General features: G+C 50.6%; 1 protein-coding gene across 4 annotated transcripts in view; it reads left to right on the top strand.

Annotated features, from left to right (window-relative positions):
• The window catches only part of GPR107 (G protein-coupled receptor 107), a 108,055-nt gene extending 90,341 nt beyond the window's left edge, over positions 1–17,714 (top strand). For 3 of the 4 annotated variants that reach the window (XM_058524289.1, XM_058524285.1, XM_058524286.1), the window contains 4 exons: positions 3,565–3,614; positions 4,794–4,877; positions 5,628–5,749; positions 13,202–17,714. In XM_058524289.1, the coding sequence (XP_058380272.1) occupies positions 3,565–3,614; positions 4,794–4,877; positions 5,628–5,749; positions 13,202–13,298 (353 nt within the window). In that variant the 3' untranslated portion in view covers positions 13,299–17,714. Of the gene's footprint in view, positions 1–3,564; positions 3,615–4,793; positions 4,878–5,627; positions 5,754–13,201 lie in introns of those variants that run through there. The other variant, XM_058524287.1, reaches the window with a different exon arrangement.
• The last annotated feature ends 1,029 nt before the right edge of the window (positions 17,715–18,743 follow it).

Consider the following 18,743-nt stretch of genomic DNA (forward strand, 5'->3'; position numbering starts at 1 on the left):
TGCTCATTCTTTTACCATATTTGCGGTTCCTCATGGTGGGGTCGGAAATAGCTAGCCCAGGCTTGGCGAGCCTTCACTCCCGTGGGAGCCCGGCCCTGCCCTGGTCCAGTGAGCAGCAAGCTATCAGCGTTCTTAACTCCAGGAAAGGCTTTTTTGGAAAAAAAAGCGAAGGGAGGCCGGGGACTCCGGGCTGCGACCCGGGGCGTCACCGCTCCTTGCGTAATGCTTCTGCAGTTTCACCCTCCGGAGCTGGTTCGTCCCCTGCTCAGCAGGCGGACTCCTCGTGTGCGTGTGGCAGCATGCTTCCAGGAGAGCCCAGAGCTCTCTGGCGGTCCCCAGGTCACCACTCGTTCCAGTGTTACTTACTAGAGGCTGGATTCCTGCTGGATGTGGCAGCTGCTGTAACACAGTATATGCCACGTTTGGTATTTGGTAATACTGTATAACCCTGATACTGTAACGTCAGACATTCATTGAGTGCTTACTGTGTGCTGTTTGCTCTCCATGTCCTGTCTCATTAATTCCCCCAACAACTCTAGTGGTAGGTATTGTTATTGTTTTACAGATGAAGAAACTGAGGCTCAGAGAGGTTAGGCGACTTATCTGAGGTCACACAGCCAGTAAGCAGCAGAGTTGGAATTTGAACCCAAGATGTTCGAATGTGCAGGGCCTGCACTGATTCTCACTCCTGTTTCTTAGTCCCATAAATAAGCTTGCTCCCTGCCTCCACTGCCTCGGCTGTGGCTAGAACACCCATGTGAGACGCAGGAGCCTAATCCCATGGCCAGCAGTCTCATAAACAGATGTCTTACTTGTGACTAGAAATGATGTCTGTCGTGACTGGTGGGTGTTGGAATCGACCTTGAACTCTGCTTATCGTGGCTGCGGTTCTTGGAGACAGTCCTGGTTGTTCCCAAGGTCCGTTTGTCAGTCCCGGCACGCGCCTGGGATGGCATGGCGTCAGTGCCTGTGCTGGTGTTGCTGCCTGGCTGCCTGGCTGTGGGTGTCCAGGCTCATTTTTAAAGTGCTTCAAGGCTGCCTCACTTCAGAGCGTCTCACAGTCAGCCTGGGGGCGTGACGCACGGCACCAGGGAGATGTCAGAGGCAGTGCCTTCCGCTCCCTTCCTCTCACGCCCCACACTCGTGTCTTATCCCATTAAGGCCTGCAGTGCCTCAGCCCCTCTGCTGCTCTCCGTCAGCTCTCCCCAGCCCTGAAAGGGAGGCCCATCAGCTCCACCTGAAGAGTTCTCTCTGGTCTCCCAGCTGCATTGCCTTGCTGCCTTCCGTCTTCCCCGGCCGACCACGGGGACAGGCTCAGCCTGTCGTTCGCTGCACCACCCACTGCTCTTCACGGCAGAGAAATACCTCACCGCCTTTCGAGGGACCTCCACATTCAAGGCTTTTGACCTCCCTTGGGCTGTTATTCGTGATTCTCTCCATCCTTTCGTCAGAGAGATTGCTCTACAGCGTAGATGTGATCAAGGCCTGGCCCTGCTTCAAACCCTCAGAGGCTCCCTGGGGCCTCGGCACAGGCAGGGAGGACAGCTCTTGGCTCTGCTCTCGGCCCAGCCCCGTCCCGGGCCTCCGTGTCCAGCCGCCCTGAGCTGCTTGGTCTTGGCTGAGCGTGATGCTCTTCCTGAGCATTCTCTCCACTCTTGCTCCCTCCTGCGCCCCGGTCAGGCCTCTGCTTAGACACTGCCTCCTGTGGGAATCCTCCCGTTCACCCCTTGTCCCCGTGGTCTGGGTTGGTAGCCCTTCCTTGGTTGTGGCTGTGGCAGCCATGCATATCTTGTCATGGCATCCTGAAATCCAGGAATAAAAATGTGGCACTTCTCTCTCTGTCGGGCTGATGGTTCTTCCTGAGGCAAGGGCAGGAGCGATTTATTTCAAAATTCAGAGAGACTTTTAAAGCATTTTTATTATTTAAATGGTCTAATTGTTGGTGCTGTTCTTTCTCGGTTATTGACAAAGAAGAGAATTGAGTGCTCATATTCAAGAACTGTGTAGCTCGTTTGGGAAGACCACAGTTCCGAGGGCTGGCTGGTTTTGTGAGCAGAGTGCGGTATAAGCAAGCCATTTCATTGACCACTGCCAGTGTGAGCAGGGGGCACACACAAAAAGGAACACAGATGGAATACTTGTCCATACAAATGTGTGAAGTTTTAAATGCATGGTCACTTACTTATCTGACACTTCTAATATTTTGTCCTCAGTGAAGCCTCTCCCCCAGCTCAGACGAGGAGGAAGAGTGCCGATCACATGCTCGGATCACCAGTGCTCTGCGGGCACTTAGCTGGCTGGTGGTTCTGGCGCCTATCTTTCCCTGAGGGACGGCAGGCACCCCTGGGGCAGAGGCCTTGGCCGCCATGGTCACTGCTGCATCCCGGGGCCTGGCCAGAGATGACCTGAATGAAAAACTGCAAGAGAACCAGAGAGATTTAATTTAGAAAATAACCAGACTAGCAGAGAGGGTGCTAGATAAGAAAGCCTTTGCCGATCTGCCTGCTTTAGTTTAGCTTCTTCAGATGTTGCGTGCGTGCGAGTCTGTTGCAGCTCTAGATGTGGGTGTTACAGCCTCGAAATTCTGGAAGTTAAAATTTCCTGAAAGACTTTCTAACCTTCCCCTCATCCTTGCATTCGGTTTCTCAGAGGAGATTCTTACAGATACTGTTAGTTGATAATCACCTTGAAGATTAATTTAGGATTCGGGTATTTCTTTTGGAATTCTAAGCTTGATTGCCCCACTAATCATGAGCCAAAGGAGGGAGGACGAGGACATTCAAACCCTCACCACCCACAGTCCCATTCTTAAATGGAACCAGTAATTGAATGCTATTAAGCAAAATTAATTTGCCTCCTGCTGGAAGGTTTATGATGAATGAAAGGATTGCTAATCGGGGAGGGAGCCAGGCTGCCCTCTGTGGTCATCAATATTTCATGGCCACAAGCGGTGGCAGGAAGTTAGCTGTCCTGGCTCCCTGACCTTGAGCCATCATGGAGGTAGGATAAAGCCCGGGAGGTCACGTGTAAAGGGCTTATTACCCGGCATAGAGTGAAAACCTGAATGAAATTTGCAAGATGCGCCTGTGGGTTAATTGAATCACACGCTCAGCTAGTAGGAGGCTCCCCCAGATGGGGCTCAGGGACCCACCTGAGACAGGTCCTGGTGAGGGTGCAGCTCTGTCAGCCAGAGTGGCATGCTGAAATGTTCAACAATGGCTTTTGGGAGGCACGGGAGTCCTGATTTGTCATGTTCCCCAATTTCTGTGGTGGCAGTAGACCCCCAGCATGGCCGGTTTAAAGCTCTGAACCTGGAGTGGGGAGATGCACTGGTTTGCTGGGGCAGGCCTGCACCGGAACACCAGTGGGGCTGGGAACCCCAGCCTGCGGCTCCCACAAGTCCCTGGTTCTTCCAGGTGCGTCGGGGAGACCCTGCCATGTGCCCCTGGGGTGTCCTTATCTGCATAGATGTGGCCTCTTGACAGAGGGTGCCTGAGTGCGACTTGCTTTGGAAATGAGAAAAGAAGTTAACGTGCCTTTCATTTTGTTCTCTCTCCTTCCTAGCTGCTATTAACTTAGCAAAGCTGAAACTTTTCAGACATTATTACGTCTTGGTGAGTAAAAAAATCCCTAATCTGTAAATAAGGTCAATTCAAGGAGTAGAGCAAATGAACTTGCCAAGAGCTGGTGCAAGTACAAGGTGTGCGGAGCTGTGTAGATTTCGTTTTATAAAATCAAATTGTGTCTTCTGATATGGGAAATTAATATCTATTCTTTTTAAATTTTAGTTTTAAATTTGGCTTTAAATACTCAGAAAAGTAATACATGCTTGATATTTTTAAAATGCAGGATTCTAGAGACACAGGAAGAGCCCTTTATGGTCCTGATCTTCTCCCCCTTCCCCTCCTCCTTGAGTGATTCCTTTGACAGTTTGTGCTTATTTCTCGAGATTCTTTTCTAGGTATATGCCACACATAGCTATTCCTTTGACTTTATTTATTTATTTACAAAAATGGGATCACACCTAAAAGCAAGACCATGATGGACATGAAAAGTCCACATAAGCGTACACCAAAGGCAGGACTTGCTGTAAATTATTAGGATCATAATTTCCTGGAATATGTAAGGTATGGGTCTCCTAGGGTTTGCTTTTTTAAAAGGAAGTTTCTGAGTCGTCTTTGTCTGATTTTGGCATTGACCGTCACCTTGAACAGTTCTCCTGCAAGCCTCGCCACCCTGGGCACCGTCACGGCGAGCAGTGCACACTAGAGTAGCCGTCATGTTGAATCCTTGTCACATCCTCCCTTCCTAGAGAGCTCAGTGTCATGGGTGCTTTCCTCTGAGTATGGCCCTAGAATGTTTACAGCATCTGCTGAAGAGACTCCAAGTCAGTATTTTTTCCCCCTGTGTGGCTTTATTTTGCCATTACTACTGGCAAACATTCCTCAGAGCCTAGTAATGAAAAATATTAGCCTGTAGGGGTTAATCAGTGGGTTGTGTGTGTCGATAGGATGAGAAAGGGGTCACTCAGGAGGCAAGAGCAGCTGCACGAGTGTTTCTTCCCCCCCGATGTGTGGTCACCAGAGACACAGAGGAGAATTTTCCAGTTGTCACCAGCAGAGTAGCCATCTCTCAGCCGCGCTTATTAATTAGCACTACAAGTGTCAAATAATTTTCTTCAGGTGATTCTGTTTTCTCTTTTGTAGTTAATTTGTAAAAACAAATTGTTGGAAGAAAGTGGTGCCGTAACGTCTATGTTGATTTTATTTCTTGTTTCTTTCCTCTTTGTGCAGATCGTATGTTACATATACTTCACCAGAATCATTGCGTTTCTCCTCAAACTTGCTGTTCCGTTCCAGTGGAAGTGGCTCTACCAGGTATGCTGCCCACAGGGGACAGCGCCAGAGAATTTGTCTGAGGAGAAAGTCTTGGGGTGTAACTTAAGGTTGTTATAAACTTATCTGGCAGTGGCCACTAAAACCTTCCATCTCTTCTGGTCTACAATTAAGATGATCTGTTTGTCCAGGAAACCTGCTGAATGACGTGAGAAATCTGGAAGTAATTGCATTATTGATTTTAGTTTTCAATTTTAAAAGTCTTTGACAAGAAAAGCCTCAGGCCAAGAGAGAAAGATTTGCCCTGTATAATTACACCTAGATGAGAGGGAGGGGGTCTTTTCCTTCAGTGACAAGTCTTAGAATAGCTTAGAATCCAGGCCTCCTGTCTTCTTGGCCCATTATTATTATTTCAGTAATAAAGTGTCTTTGCAGTATACTAGAATGAGTTTAACTACTAGGGTAATCCACCAAATGATTTAGAGATTTTTTTCTTGAAGCACTCACTTGGTGCTTTAGGCATTGTAGGAAATGTGGGTATTTAATGAGCTCTTAAAAGGTACCAGTGAAGACTCTGCTTAAAGCAGGGAGTCTTAAATGTCATCTCTGGGCCCTGGCTGAGGGTTCAGCAAGTATAAAGAAAACGCTCTCTAGCAGTCCACTCTGGCATTTGAGTGAGTGATCAGCAAGTGGTGGGTTGTCAGGGGGATGCGTCAGTTTGTTTAGTTCCACTGCTTTCTGAAGAACAGTGTTGCTAATTCCTTTATTTGGGGGTGGTTTTTAAATTTGCAGCTCCTGGATGAAATGGCCACGCTGGTGTTCTTTGTTCTAACTGGGTATAAATTCCGTCCAGCTTCAGATAACCCCTACCTACAACTTTCTCAGGAAGAAGACGACTTGGAAATGGAATCTGTGTAAGAAATCTCCTTTCCTCTCTCTCCTCCTCTGCCCCTTTTCCTAACTAAAAGCAGCATGGTGTGAATTGGAGCAGCCGCTCTCTGCATTTTGTTGCTCCAGAGGTGGTATCTCTATTTTTAGCAGAAGGAAATGGACACTCAAGCCCCAGGCTCTCTTATTCAGTTTGAAGTATCTGCCAAGCATCCCTCAGTCTTTTCAGGGACAGTAGAACTTGCCATCCTATTAAGCATCATTGGAGACTGCTTCCAGTAACTCAGTGGCAAGAACTTAGGGACATACTTGGTTGTTCAGAACTGCTGAGGATGGGCAGCCCCACTTCCTGTTGGGCTCCTGCTGTGGGGAGCTTTTGTCTGAAAATGTAATCATCCGGGTCCTCTGTAAGTCTGCTAATTATCCTCAGACGTCCTTATCATCAGATAAAGCTAGCACAATGCCTTTGACCTATATCTGAGTGTTAAAATGGGCTTTTCTGAGTCACAAGGTAAATGACTCTAGGGTGCTATTTTTTGGGAAAGGGCAGTCATTTTCAGGAGAAGTGAATAGTGATTAAGCGTATTTGCTTGTTAACTCATCAGCTGTGATGGGCCAGGTCAATTGTTGTGAAGATTAGCCTGGGAGTGAGTTTCTCTCCTTGTTCTGCACGGCCTTTCGACTTTTCCCAATTCAGAGGCTGAGCCTCGGCCCCTGCTGGGCTCTGCTGGGCTAGCGGGGCAGGTTGACAGCGTGGGACGGCTCTTGGTGCTCAGAGCTCCACGACGAGAACAATAAAGGGAAGACAGATCCTACTGATGGGCTCCAAACATCACCTCCCTGTGCAGAGGGAGAAATACCTCTTTATAGATAGTGAAGAGGAAAGCAGGAGAACCATCAGACGTGCCTTTTCTAGAAGTAGCAGAATCTGAGGAAGTGGCTGTTGGTTGAAGAGGCGCAAGTGAGGGTCAGTCTGGTAGTGAGGCATCGGTAAGAAACCTAAGACGTGGTGTAGTTATCTGTCCCCTGCCGCGAGACCCTTAGCTTGTCGGCTTGTTCCACAGACATGCGGCAGGGTTTCTCTGGGGTAGGCAGCCAGAAGCTGAGCGGCTGGGTCAGAGCACCTTCCCCTTTCCTCAATTGTGCTCCAGAATGGCTGCATCAGCTGCCCTTCGTGCCTGCAGCGTAGAAGTCCCTGTCCCCACGTCCTTTCCATCAGCCGTTGCATCTGGAATGCGGGTGCATTGTGAAGGGATTTTTGTCTCATGGCAAACTTTTTAAATATTTTGTTTTGATTGTCGTTTCTCTCTGACAATATCTGAGCAGGAGGGTCTGGGTGTTAACGTGTGGAGGGAAGGGGGAGGGAGTAGACAGACTACCAGTCTAGTGGAGACAGACTGTTCTTCGTTCTGGCCAATGTTGGGAGCGGTGGGAACGTTGAGTCAGGGATTGTCATTTGCCTGCCTCAGCTTACACCTCTCATGGGGGAAGCAAACTCTGACTGTACTGTTTTCAGTGCTTAGTGAGAGCCGCACTGTCGCAGTGAAGGGAGCTTCTCTTCCGTGGCAGAAAGGCTGCATGTGTAACGGCAGAGAGAAAGTCAAACCAAGTGAAGGTTTTGCTGAGGGTGGTGGTGTTTCCAGTGAGCGCTGGCCCAGTTTAGCCCATGAGAAAGAGCTCAGGAACCGATTGAGGCCGTGGGCCTTTAAATCGGCAATGAAATTGTTCTGGGGTTTCTCTTTGGCTAAGAACTCTAGTGTTGAGAAAGTCCTATGACTTTATAAGGTGTGACAGAGCAGAACAGGCCCGAGATGGAGGCCCCAGCACAGCCTGCCACCGCGTTCACCGGCAGGGGAGTGCCAAGGCTGGTTGCCGTGCTGCGCCCTGGCTGTCGTCTCCTTCTTCTTGGAGGTGCTGTTCCTGGACGGCACCTCTTCAGTCCTCCAGAAATAACCCAAGCCAGAGGGGAGCCAAACCCTTGCCTTTGTTGTCTAGAAGGTCATGAGCTCTCTGTCATGCACATTGGAGGGTGTTTCCTGAAGGAGGAGGCTAGGTCTGATTCCTGCCACAGAACAAAGCACCTCTTTGTGGGAAGCAATATTTGTTATGCCTCACACACCCCACAACAAGCCCACACTCTTCCTAGTGAGTCTCTCCACTGGCAGTGCGTGAGCTCTGACCCAGTCACTGACCTCATTGACTCGTTCTGGATAGTTTCTCTTTCACCTGTTCTCACCTCCAGTATCTGAAGCTGAGCTGTGGGAGTGCAGTGCCTTTGGGAAGCGAATCTGCCGGTGGATCCCAGGGCGGGTGGATCCCAGGACAGAGCCGTGCTCCCCTGGGGGTGGAGTGCTTCCACCCTTTCTCTGACCCAGGCCCGCACTCAGTCCATGCAGCTGCCATCCCCACCAGGCCTAACACAGCTTCTCCGTCTGAGCCTGTGGAATGAGGGCACAGTCAGAAGTAACACTGACTTTCTGTCTTTTTCTCCTTCTATCTCTTTCAACATTTTTCTTTGGGCTAAAGCTCACAGAGGCTTACCAATTTGGGTAACAGAATTTTTCATAAACAATTCGGCAAGGTAAAGAGTATTGGATGCAATTTCAATGAGCAGACTTGGTAGCTGCCTCATGAGCTGGTCTGAATGATTTCCGTCATCTTGAGAAGTGAGGGTGGGAAGAAACATTTGGTGTGGGTCCGGGACTGAGCAGTTGTCTCTCCGGGGATCCCATTCCAGAACGCTGGCCTCGAGGTAGCGTTAACCTTTGACTGCTACTTCCTGCGCTCATTCAGTGGTGGGCAGCAAAATTGGAAACGGGGGATTGGAGACGAATAGAATTGTTTCTTAACCAGGCCTCGCACACTGCGAGTCAAAGACGTGGTTTTTAGTTTGGTTGTAGTCTGTGGTTTAGTGTGGTTACAGAAACAGATGTGTCCACGGGCCACTTAGGCCCAAGCCACGTTTGTTGGCAGTCTGGCGTGGCAGAAGGAGCAGGGGCTGCCTAAAGCGTCTTTTCCCGTCGTGCCTGTGTTCAATAGGCCTTTTTGGTGCAAGCATAGAGACTCGGGGCTCTGCAAGGAAAAGAGGGGTCACCATTTAGGTGTGGAAGGCAGCCGTGGGTCCGTGTACTCTTTCCATCTCTGCTGGAGCTCCCCACTCCTTCTCTCGGGCATTCTGCTCCACTTCCTTTCTGTCCTCCACAGACCCTCCTGTACTGGTCCCACAGGGAGCACCTCCACTTGGCTTAGCACTGGTGCCTCACCTCAGACCCGCTCGGGAGCTGTTGGCCCTGAAGTCAGGAGTGGGTACCTTGGCTCAGAGAAGTGCTTCCCTGAACAGGCACTGGAGGCAGGACAGCTTCTGCTGGAAATGGGCATTGGGCTTGGCAGCCAGAGAGGCCAGCCTGGCCCTGTGCGCTGAGTCTGCCGGCGCCTCGCTGTGCGTGGCTCCGTCCGCCCTATAGGCCGTTGTGGAGCACCAGCCAGTGCAGAAGTCCTGCAGGGAGCTCCCTGTCTACTCAGGGCACAGTGTGACAGAGTATAGACAGCGCTGCAATGAAGGTGTGCACCTGGAGCCACAGAAGGGCATCGCACCAGCTTGGGGCGAGAAGGAGCGAGTCAGGCAGAGAAGGAGTGAGAGAGGCAACAAGGTCGCCCTCTCCGGACGTCACCCTCCCCGTCTGTGAAGTGAGTGGTGGTGGCTGTGATCCAGGCAGCTCCAGGAGGCTCTGCCTGGATCTCCAGAGTTGGAGTTTAGACTGAAAAGCACCACTGCTCATTGCTTACCCTGAGCTTGGAGAGTGCTCTCCGTGCTGCATGCGGGCCTTTGAGAACGGTTGTCTGTGGTGCAGAGTGCTGGCTGGGTGGTGGCTCTGCAGCTGGTTTCCCCCTTGGTGTCTGCACCGAAACTAGGACACGCGGGGAGGGGTGTGCGAAGTTACTGAAGCCTCACCTCCTTCTGCCCCTGCTTGGGAGGCTTTAGGGTGTCAGCCTACCCTAGGTCTCCTTTGTCACTGCTGAAGGGTCTGAGCTGTGACGGGAAGCGCATCTGCAGGGGGCTGGCCAGGCTTAGCTGCTCCCCTTGGGCACCAGGCATCCCTTTCACTTCCCAAAGTGAAATGGGCCCAACGCCCATTTCCAGCAGAAGCTGTCCTGCCTTCCCAAAGGTTTACTGGCCCAGCCAGCGTCCCTGCCATCAGGTGTCTTGGTCTGTTTCAGTGCCCTTCAGCAGCTCCTGCTCCAGGTCACTTACGAAACCTCCTCAGTGCCTGCTGCGCCTGTGACACCCTTCTGTGCTGGCATGCTCCCCTACCACAGCCTTGGAGGCTTCCATTCTCCTTCTTCTCCGAGTGCCCACCCACGCCCAAGGCTGCCTTGACCATCCGTCCCATGACTGCTCCCCAGCCTTGAGCTCCAGCCCACATGCCTCTCCTGAGCTTCTGGTCCCTCTCCACCTGCCCACCGTCATCCCAAGCTCACCTATCCCCGTCATTCTGTACGGGCCTTGACAGCTCCGCCGTCTACCCAGTCACCAGCAGCAGAACACGGGCGTTGGCCTAAACCCCTCCCACTTCTTTGGACCACCTGGAGTGAGTGACCACGTCTTGGGAGCCTAACATCATGTCTCCCATCCCTCTCCCTGCGTTATCCCAGTGCCCTGCCCTCATATGGCTGGTGTCCTCACCTCTCATCTTCTCCCTGTCCGTTCTCCTCGGCTATCAGATTCACTTGGAGAGTTTTTTGGAAGTAAGTTCCCTGGCCCCTCCCCTGGAGACTTGATTCTGAATGTCTGGCCTCGGGTATCTCTATGCTTCTGTAACTCCCCGGGGCGTCCTGCTGGAGCCTGGGCTGAGGACCCTGGTATAAGAGCCAAGTTCAGCCACTGGTGACAAGGCTGCCATGGCCCTGCCTGCCCGCGCTGGACTCTCCTGCCACTTTCCTTCGCACTCTCTGACTGTGCCCAGGAACTTTGTTTTGTTTCTTCCATGCTTTTTGCCTGTTACCTTTCTTCTTTTCAGAGATACCCCTGCTCTCCTCCCACCCTCCATCTTGTTGCTCCTCATCTTTCCATACAGGCTTCAAAGCTCCCCCTGATTCCCGCAACAGAGGTGCTTCTTCTCACCTGAGCCATCATCAGACCTGCCCCCAGCACTACTGTCTGTTATAAGGGCTTCGTGCGTTGGTCTGCAAGACTGCCTCTTCTGCTGGCTGTGGGCTCCTTAAGAGCACCAGTCCCGTGTTGCCCCTCTCTGTCCCAGCACCTGCACGGAAGAGAGAGCCTTGTTCTCCATTGGTCCATCCGTGGAAGGGAGTATTTCCTTAGGGAAAGAAAGGTAGTAAATGTCCTCCCATCCCGTGGGCTGAGCCACGCTCGGGTCACCGCGAATGTGCCGCTCTGTGTCAGTACGTGTTGAACTCCTTGTCCTTTTCTAACAAGGTGCAGTGGCTGCGGAACAGTTGGCTGTTACGGGGAGTGTTTCTGGAAGACTTGAGGGTGCATTTCTTCTCTGATCTCAGCACGTTTGGAGAAGTGTAGGGGTTTTGCTGGAGCTGGAAAGGCTTATGGTTCCCTTGGTCCTTCAGCTGTACCACCTCCCGTGTCCCAGTCTAGAGAAGGTCCCTTTAGAAGCAGCCCTGTGTGCATGGATTCCTCCTGGGAAAAGCGTGGTCTCTTCCTAGTGAGGTCAGCCTGCGATGTGACCAGCTGACAGGAGTGGTGCTGGCTGCTCTCAGCTGAGGTGCTTTCCCTGTGTGGGGGCCGCATTTACATCACTAACAGCATCTGCAGGATCCCTCAGTTCCCACGAGAACCATGTCCCGGCATTATAGCTTGTCTCAACTTTCCCAGAAGTACGTAACCCACGAGTCTGACGGATTCTTGTTTGAGAAAAGTCCCACCTCTGGGGAGGACTGGATAGCTTTGAGGCTTGGTCACAGCAGCAGCATGGTGTCAGGAATGGAAGAAGGAACAAAGGGAGAAAAAAATTTTCCTTCCTTACCCCATATAAAATCATTGATCTACTATTAGGTCCATCTGGACAAACTCTAAATGTGTCACATATAGGGCCACTGAGTTACCATCTGTAGGTGATAGGCTTTGGTAGTTGGTGGGGGGATAGGTAGGCTCCCTGGAGAGAATCTGTTGAGTCGATTGATTGAATTTGTTTTACTGATTAGGAAATTCCTGTTGGTCCATGATAGGGGAACATAGGTGCCTCATTGTTTCCGAGAGGACTTAGGGAGATGTTGGCCCAGGTGTGCTTGTTTTCAATAAACTGTTTTTTAGAGCAGTTTTAGGTTCACAGCAAAATCGAACAGAAGGTACAGAGATTTCCCATATAGTCCCCACCCCACACATGCACAGCCTCCCCCACCATCATATCCCCATCAGAGTGATCCATCTGTCACAACTGATGAACCTACAATGACCATCATCATCCCCCGGAGTCCGCAGTTTACATTAGGGCTCACTCTCGGTGTTGTACCTTCTATGGGTTTGGACTAATGTGTGATGACATGTCTCCACCATTATAGACTCATACAGAGTTGCACCGCCCTGAAAATCCTCTGTGTTCCGTCTACCAGGTAGAGCTCAGTGTCTCTGCCTGGTGTCTCCTGCTGTGGAGCCACCCAGTTCCTTCGTAGATACAGAGATCCTTAGCATCTGTCCAGCTCACGTTTTGTGAGGCAAGAGGTTGTCTTCTCATAGACCCACCACTCGAGAGATGTTATGATTCACTCTATGGAAAGGGCCACCACGCTTGGCTCCTCAAACTCTCTGAGGCCAGCGTTCTTCCTTTTTTGATCTCTGGATTCAGTGAAGGGCTCCATGGCACCTCCCCAGGGCCAGGCCCCGACAGAGAATGAGGCCCTGCCCTGGGGGCACAGTGGAGGCAGAGCCATGTGCTGACTGGCAGCTGCGCGGCCGCAGCCCCAGCCCCAGCCCGCAGAGGCCAGAAAGCAGCCAGTTCTCCCTCTCTGATGGTGAAAGAATGTTTGGGCCCAGAATGTTCCTCCAAACCTGTGGCTCTGTCCCATGACTCAGCAGTGATCCATCATGGCTGGTTATTATAAATGTCTACAGCTGATTAGCTTTCTTTTCTGAATGTTACTGATACAGATACTGGTCTCGTAATCATAACTAAGGTTAAATAAATAAAAATTAATGGAGGCCATGACAAAAAGAGATTAATGTTGATTGTAATAATAGCAGCTGATTTGTATTGATTAGGTGCCCTGGAGAGTCTCATTTTTCCCTCGCGACAGTTCTGGAAAGTGGGAATTATTTAGTACTTCAGCACAGAGAGGCCATATGACTTGGCCGAGGTTACAGCTAGCAAGGAGCAGGTCAGGATTCAAACCCAGGTCTGCCTGGTTCCAGAGCCACCACCCGCACCCACTCCTGACCCCTGGGCCGTGGTGCAGATGGCCTTTACCGTAAGACTCAGATTTTCCTAATTGTCCTTCTCCTTGTTCAGAGTGACGACATCAGGGGTCATGGAGAATATGAAGAAAGTCAAGAAGGTGACCAACGGCGCAGTGGAGCCCCAGGGCGACTGGGAAGGCACCGCGTGACGGAGCAGCTTTGAGGCTGGCGCTGTCAAAGAAAACATCTAATTTATTCGTAGTCCCATTGGTGAGCGAGAGCATTTGGCACCTCCTGACAGTGACACCACAGAGCACGTGGCTGGGAGCGAAGTGCCACGGAAACCTAATTTTTTACTCTCTTTTATGGAAACTGGATCTGAGGCTAGTTATCGGCAGCTAGAATCCTCCTTCAGGTGGGAATGGTGGGGAGGGAGTGTAGAGAGGAGGAGGATAAAAGGAAGACTTTGTTTTTCACATATATTTCTTTTTTTTTTTTTTTTTTAATAACTGGGAACTCTTAAGGTCTCTGGAGTTGTGACCCCAAATGTGTGGCAGCACTGAACAGAACGTTGGTGGATGGGGGAGGAGGGCGGAGGTGTGTGTCTGATGCCCGCCATGGTCCAAGAATGGGGCTCTAGGAAATGAGCAAATGTTGACTGAGGATCCGGGGACTTCGAAAGATGGGAAAGGGAGAGTAGCACTGCATCTCTTGGGGACAAAAACGAAGGCAATTAGGTTATTTTAGAAAGCAAAGTCAAAGTCCAGTTTAGTGTGTAGAGCCTGCCCCAGGATTCCTGGCCCTGAACGGTGCCCCAGACCTTTATCTCACACTCTGAAAGTGACCAGGAACCAACAGCTCTAGAGGCCCAGTGGTCTTTCCAAAAGGCTCCATCATTTGAGGGCTGTAATATCATGTCAGAGTCACGGCCTTGGGACACCACACAGCCCAGCTAGTGGGAAATGGTTTTCTTGATTGCAGTGTATTCTGTGTTGCCTAATGGATGAACAGAAATGTGTTTTTAAGTTCAAAAAGCATTCTCCTCTAGGATTTCCCTGAACATCTGGCTCCCCTGACCGCCCAGAGCGGCACCGTCTCTTGTGTCCCTCTCTCCTCACAGCTGTGTCTGTTTTGTGTGATTGGATTTGGGGAGAAAAGGGAAGGAATTTTCCTTAAAGGAGCAGCTGGGTGCAGGAAAGGTAGTGTTTAAGCAAATACTTAAGTACAAGCAAATCATCATCATTAAATGCTTTTCCTCTAAGCCGGGTAGGGTTTCTAAACAGAGGAGTGGAGCAGACGTGTCTCTGTGTGTTCCAAGACTGTGGATGCAAGACCAGGAGTGTGGGTAAACCGACTTTCACTCTCCGGGATTGGGGGGTCACATCTTGCACAGAAACTCAGTGAGGTTCCCTTCTAGACTTTCAGATCTTGGAGATGAACGTGGGGAGCTCCCTGAAGTGAACAGTATTGCGACTCGTAGCTAAGCCATTAGACTAATGGGACAATCTCAGAAGGTCCTCTGTGACCGTGGGTGTCCGAGGGCGTGGTGGTAACTTCCCTCTGTGCTTTTGGTCGCCTGGGCCTGAGACAGGAGTCTGAAACACGGTCGCTTCAGGAAAGCTTCTAATGCTGGGGTGCCAGCTGGGTCGGGTCGCTTCCGGTGCCTGGTGTCAGAAACCCGAGCCCCTCCCCTGCCTGGGCTTGGCAGTGAGCTGCACCTGCAGGGGACAGGAGCCTCCTGGGGGGTGGACAGGGGCCGTCTCTGGTGGTTGCTTTCTTACCTCCAGCTTGGAAGGGTCAGTCAGAAACCACAAGACTTCGCGGTGGTGCTCAATATCACAGATTTGGGAACCTGAAGAGTCTCTACTTAGAACAGTTGTTTCCCCTCTCCTGTGCCATTTTCACTTCTTAAATGAGCAGAGCAGCGCGGAAGCAGGCATTCTGTCACTGCACTTGTATTAGCCCTCAGTGCACCGTCCAGCCCGTCCCTCACAGAGCCACAGTCCTGGCTAAGCGTGGAGCAAGACCAGCATCTTCGAGGCCTTTGCTGCTCGCCTGCCCACAGATGCTTTAGGGAAGGGTTCCCGTGTCTTCCCATCTTCAGGAGCAGGGAAATACACCCTAAGTATTAATTTAAGGGACTTCTGTCTTTTTTTAAAGTTAACTTGGAGCTATGTGACAGGAGAAGGAAGTTGCAGGGAGAATGGGAATGTTTTTAAGACTTTGTTTTCCTGTGCGCAAACACGACAGCAGCGCTTCAGGAATGTGTCTCATGCTGTGGCCCAAACTCCCTTAGGTGCTTCCCACAGGGGGACGCATTTGCTGTTTGTTCTGCAAGCAGATGTTCTTGACTAGGCCGTGGACTTCTTGGCAAGAACAAAAAGTGTGATGAAACCCCCTCCTGGAAGGGTCTCCACGGAGGCGACCTCCTTTCACGTGCGAGACGCGAGGGAGCACGGGAGGACACGAGCATGTGGGGCCAGCAGCGGAACTCCGGCCTGACCGCTCGTCCTGGAGCCGGGCCTGGCTCCTGCCTTTCTCTCTGGCAGAATCCCTGAGCCTCTGCAGTCACATTAGGGCATGAGCCGGAGCACTGAGCTTAGGTGGGGGGTGCGGAGCATTCTTTCAATCCATGCTTACCCCTAAGCTCACTCACAGAGCGGCTGCGTGGCTGCACTGTGACAGTCCTGACCCTTCTGGACAGGAAGGTACAGATGAGGCGTAAGGGAGCCGTTTAGGAATAAGGCCTGGACACCGCCTTCCTCACACGTAGGCCGTCTGCCCATATGCTGTATTGTTACTGGCTGAAGGTTTGAAATCAGGCCAGTGATCAAGAAAAATCAAAACCTCAGCCCAAGATGGGGAAGACAGGTGGTGGCTCCAGTTTTTACAGAATTCCTTAAGCTCTCCATCCTGTTCTATAAGCATTTCTTCTCTTTCTCCATCACTTAATAGCTGTGACCAGCGTTCAGCTCTGCTCTTGTGTAAAGATGACTGATTGGGGAGCAAAATTGAATCATTTCAGCAGCTGACAAGCCCCCTTCCTGCAGCCCGATTTCCACAGGCCCCGGGGCTTGTCGTGGTACCGTGTTCAAACGGTTAAGCTCTTTCAGGATTTCAGGGGTTGGGTGCGCATCACAGAGCAGTCGGTGGTATTTATAGCTTCGCTTGTGTGCTCCTGCTCTGCTTCTGCCTACGCACAATATCCGAGCTTCCTTTGAGAAATTTGCCGTGGACTGGAAGTGCTGCTGGTGGAAATTTTAGGGAATAAAGGATCTGTTTTCCTTTAATGAAGTGTGTGTATTTTGCTAGAAGATTACTTCTTGGACAATAAGAACAATCACTGATCTCTTAATCCTGGCTCTAAACAGCAGCCAAAGACTTGATCAGCCGATTTCTTGGTCCCTCAGTGCTTTAAAATTTTAATAGCAATGCATTTTATACGGCTGAATATGACTCTGGTGAATTGGTGGCCCATTCTCCCGTAAGGAGAAGCTTGCTCTAGTGTAAAAGATGGTTTCTCAGATCATAACCTGAGTCAGTTCAATTTTCTTTCAAGAAACTACTTTAGAGTAAGATTTCTGGGTTTGTTTCCCCCAGACATGTCCAGCCAGCCAGGGCAGCGCTCAGTCTCATCTAAGTCCACCGCATGTGACTGTCGTGGCGAGACTTCCGCTCCTGCATCATGATCTCATCAGGATCTCTGCTCTCTCTCGTTCCAACACCTGCCGCCCTCCTTCCCTTCTTCTCCTCCTCCCCACCCCACCCCCCTTCAGCCCACACCTATTGATTCCACGTAGGCTCAGTCTGGGAAGACGGGCTAAAGGTTTTGGTGCTCTGCAGCATATCTGCCAGCAGCTGTGTGAAGGATGTATTTTCTGAGCTAAGGAGAATTTTTTCAAGAGAGTACATACTATTGGCGTATATTATTGCTTTGGACCATGTATGACGTATTTTCCCCTGCACTAAAATGTATGTCTGGTGTTAGTACTTAAGAGTCTACTACAAAGAGCCAGCCCTTACAGACCAAGGAAGAGTATAAAAGACACCTAATTTAATTGTGAGCGGCATTCTGCCCATCTCCCCCATGCTAAAGCATCCTCTTCGAGGAAGGCTCTTAGAACATTAGACAGTCTGATGAGGTTGTTGGCCCTCCTCCATACCCTGGGGAGAACGGCAGAACCGTTCACGCTCCATGCTGCCAAGCCGCTGGGTTTCAGAGGCAGCAGATGCTCGCCCGAGCCTCCACCCGTTGCCACGCTCCACGCCTCGTCCCTTTGCTTTGCTCTGACCCACCCGGGTCTTTTAACAGATTTGGAATATGCTGAGTCCCGGATGCCCATGACCTGCTGCTGCTGTTTCCCTTCAGGATTCGGTAAATTAGTGGCTTTCCCCACTTAAGAATTTAGACTTTGACTTGAATTTAGACTTAGACTCTTGGTTTGTCAAAAAGTTGTTTGTCTGGAACATACGTGTTCTAAAAGATCTGCTCTTTATTCCAGTTTTCTCTAGGGTGTTTTTGGCAGGAAGTCCTTAAAAGACATCCACCCGAGTTGATGCTAATACTTGTCGCCAACTGGAATGTAGTTATTGATCGGTGAGCTGAATACTCTCCAAATTCGCCAGGGGCGAGGCATCTGTGCCCTCTCTGCATGGTTTATGCTTGAAAAATATAGACTTTCTGGATGGCTCAGTGCCAGGGCATGGGACATGCATATCCCCTGAGGTGCTATGTGACGAAAGCACACTGAGGGGGAGGGATGAGGAGGTGCCGGAGCAAGGATTGGGAGCTGTTGGAATTCTGGGGGCAGGAAGTCTGCAGACAGGCCGCTGGCAGAGGAGGAGTCCTGGAGAAAGTCAGTAAACATCAAAGTGAAACAGAAAAGCTAAGTCACTCCTAAGACAGGAAGCTCATTTTGAGGCAAGCTTTGAGGGTTTACAGCGGGCAGCCAGATCAGACAGGGGGGCCAGAGGGTCAGCCGGCTTATCATTTAAGGATCCAAAAATCCTGTCCACACGAGGGGGTTTCTTGACATCTTAAGCGGCTTTTGCAGATCATAAATGGGATTTGCCCAGTCATGTGACCTCAGGAGGAGTCAGACACATCTAAACCAGAAATAAGTTGCATGTGGGGGAGAAGATGTCTGTAAGTATCATTTGCTTTCCAGGTTAGGTTGGGATGCAGGAGGAGTTTTCAGTATTTTTGTTAACAGTAATGATCATTGAAGAGCATTTCTGTAAACATACGGCGGGCGGGGGTTCCTTCCGATCAGGGTGATGTATGGGATGGATTCTCTTGCTGTGACGCAAACTTGTAAAATAAAGATTCTGTGACAGAAATGTATGTTTGTAATCCCAGGACGTCCCTGACTCCTGGCTGTGCCTCCTCCACCTCCCTCTCATCGTTTTTTTCTTTGTGATTTTTGTTCATTAAATTAGTTAACTGCCTCCCACCTGCTCCCACTGACAGTAGTGACACCTTCTAGAGAAGTTCCATGTATCTGAGCAGATCTGGGGCAGCTGCTATTGAAACTCAGACATGACTTCAGCTCCAGAGGCTATATTTTGGAACAGACTGAAAATCAGTTGTAGTTTACTAATGCTCTGCCTCCACTAGGGGCAGAGGGGGCGCCTTCTGAATCAGGACCTGGGCA

This window comes from Diceros bicornis, chromosome 28, assembly GCF_020826845.1.
Source record: "Diceros bicornis minor isolate mBicDic1 chromosome 28, mDicBic1.mat.cur, whole genome shotgun sequence".
Lineage (NCBI taxonomy): Eukaryota > Metazoa > Chordata > Mammalia > Perissodactyla > Rhinocerotidae > Diceros > Diceros bicornis.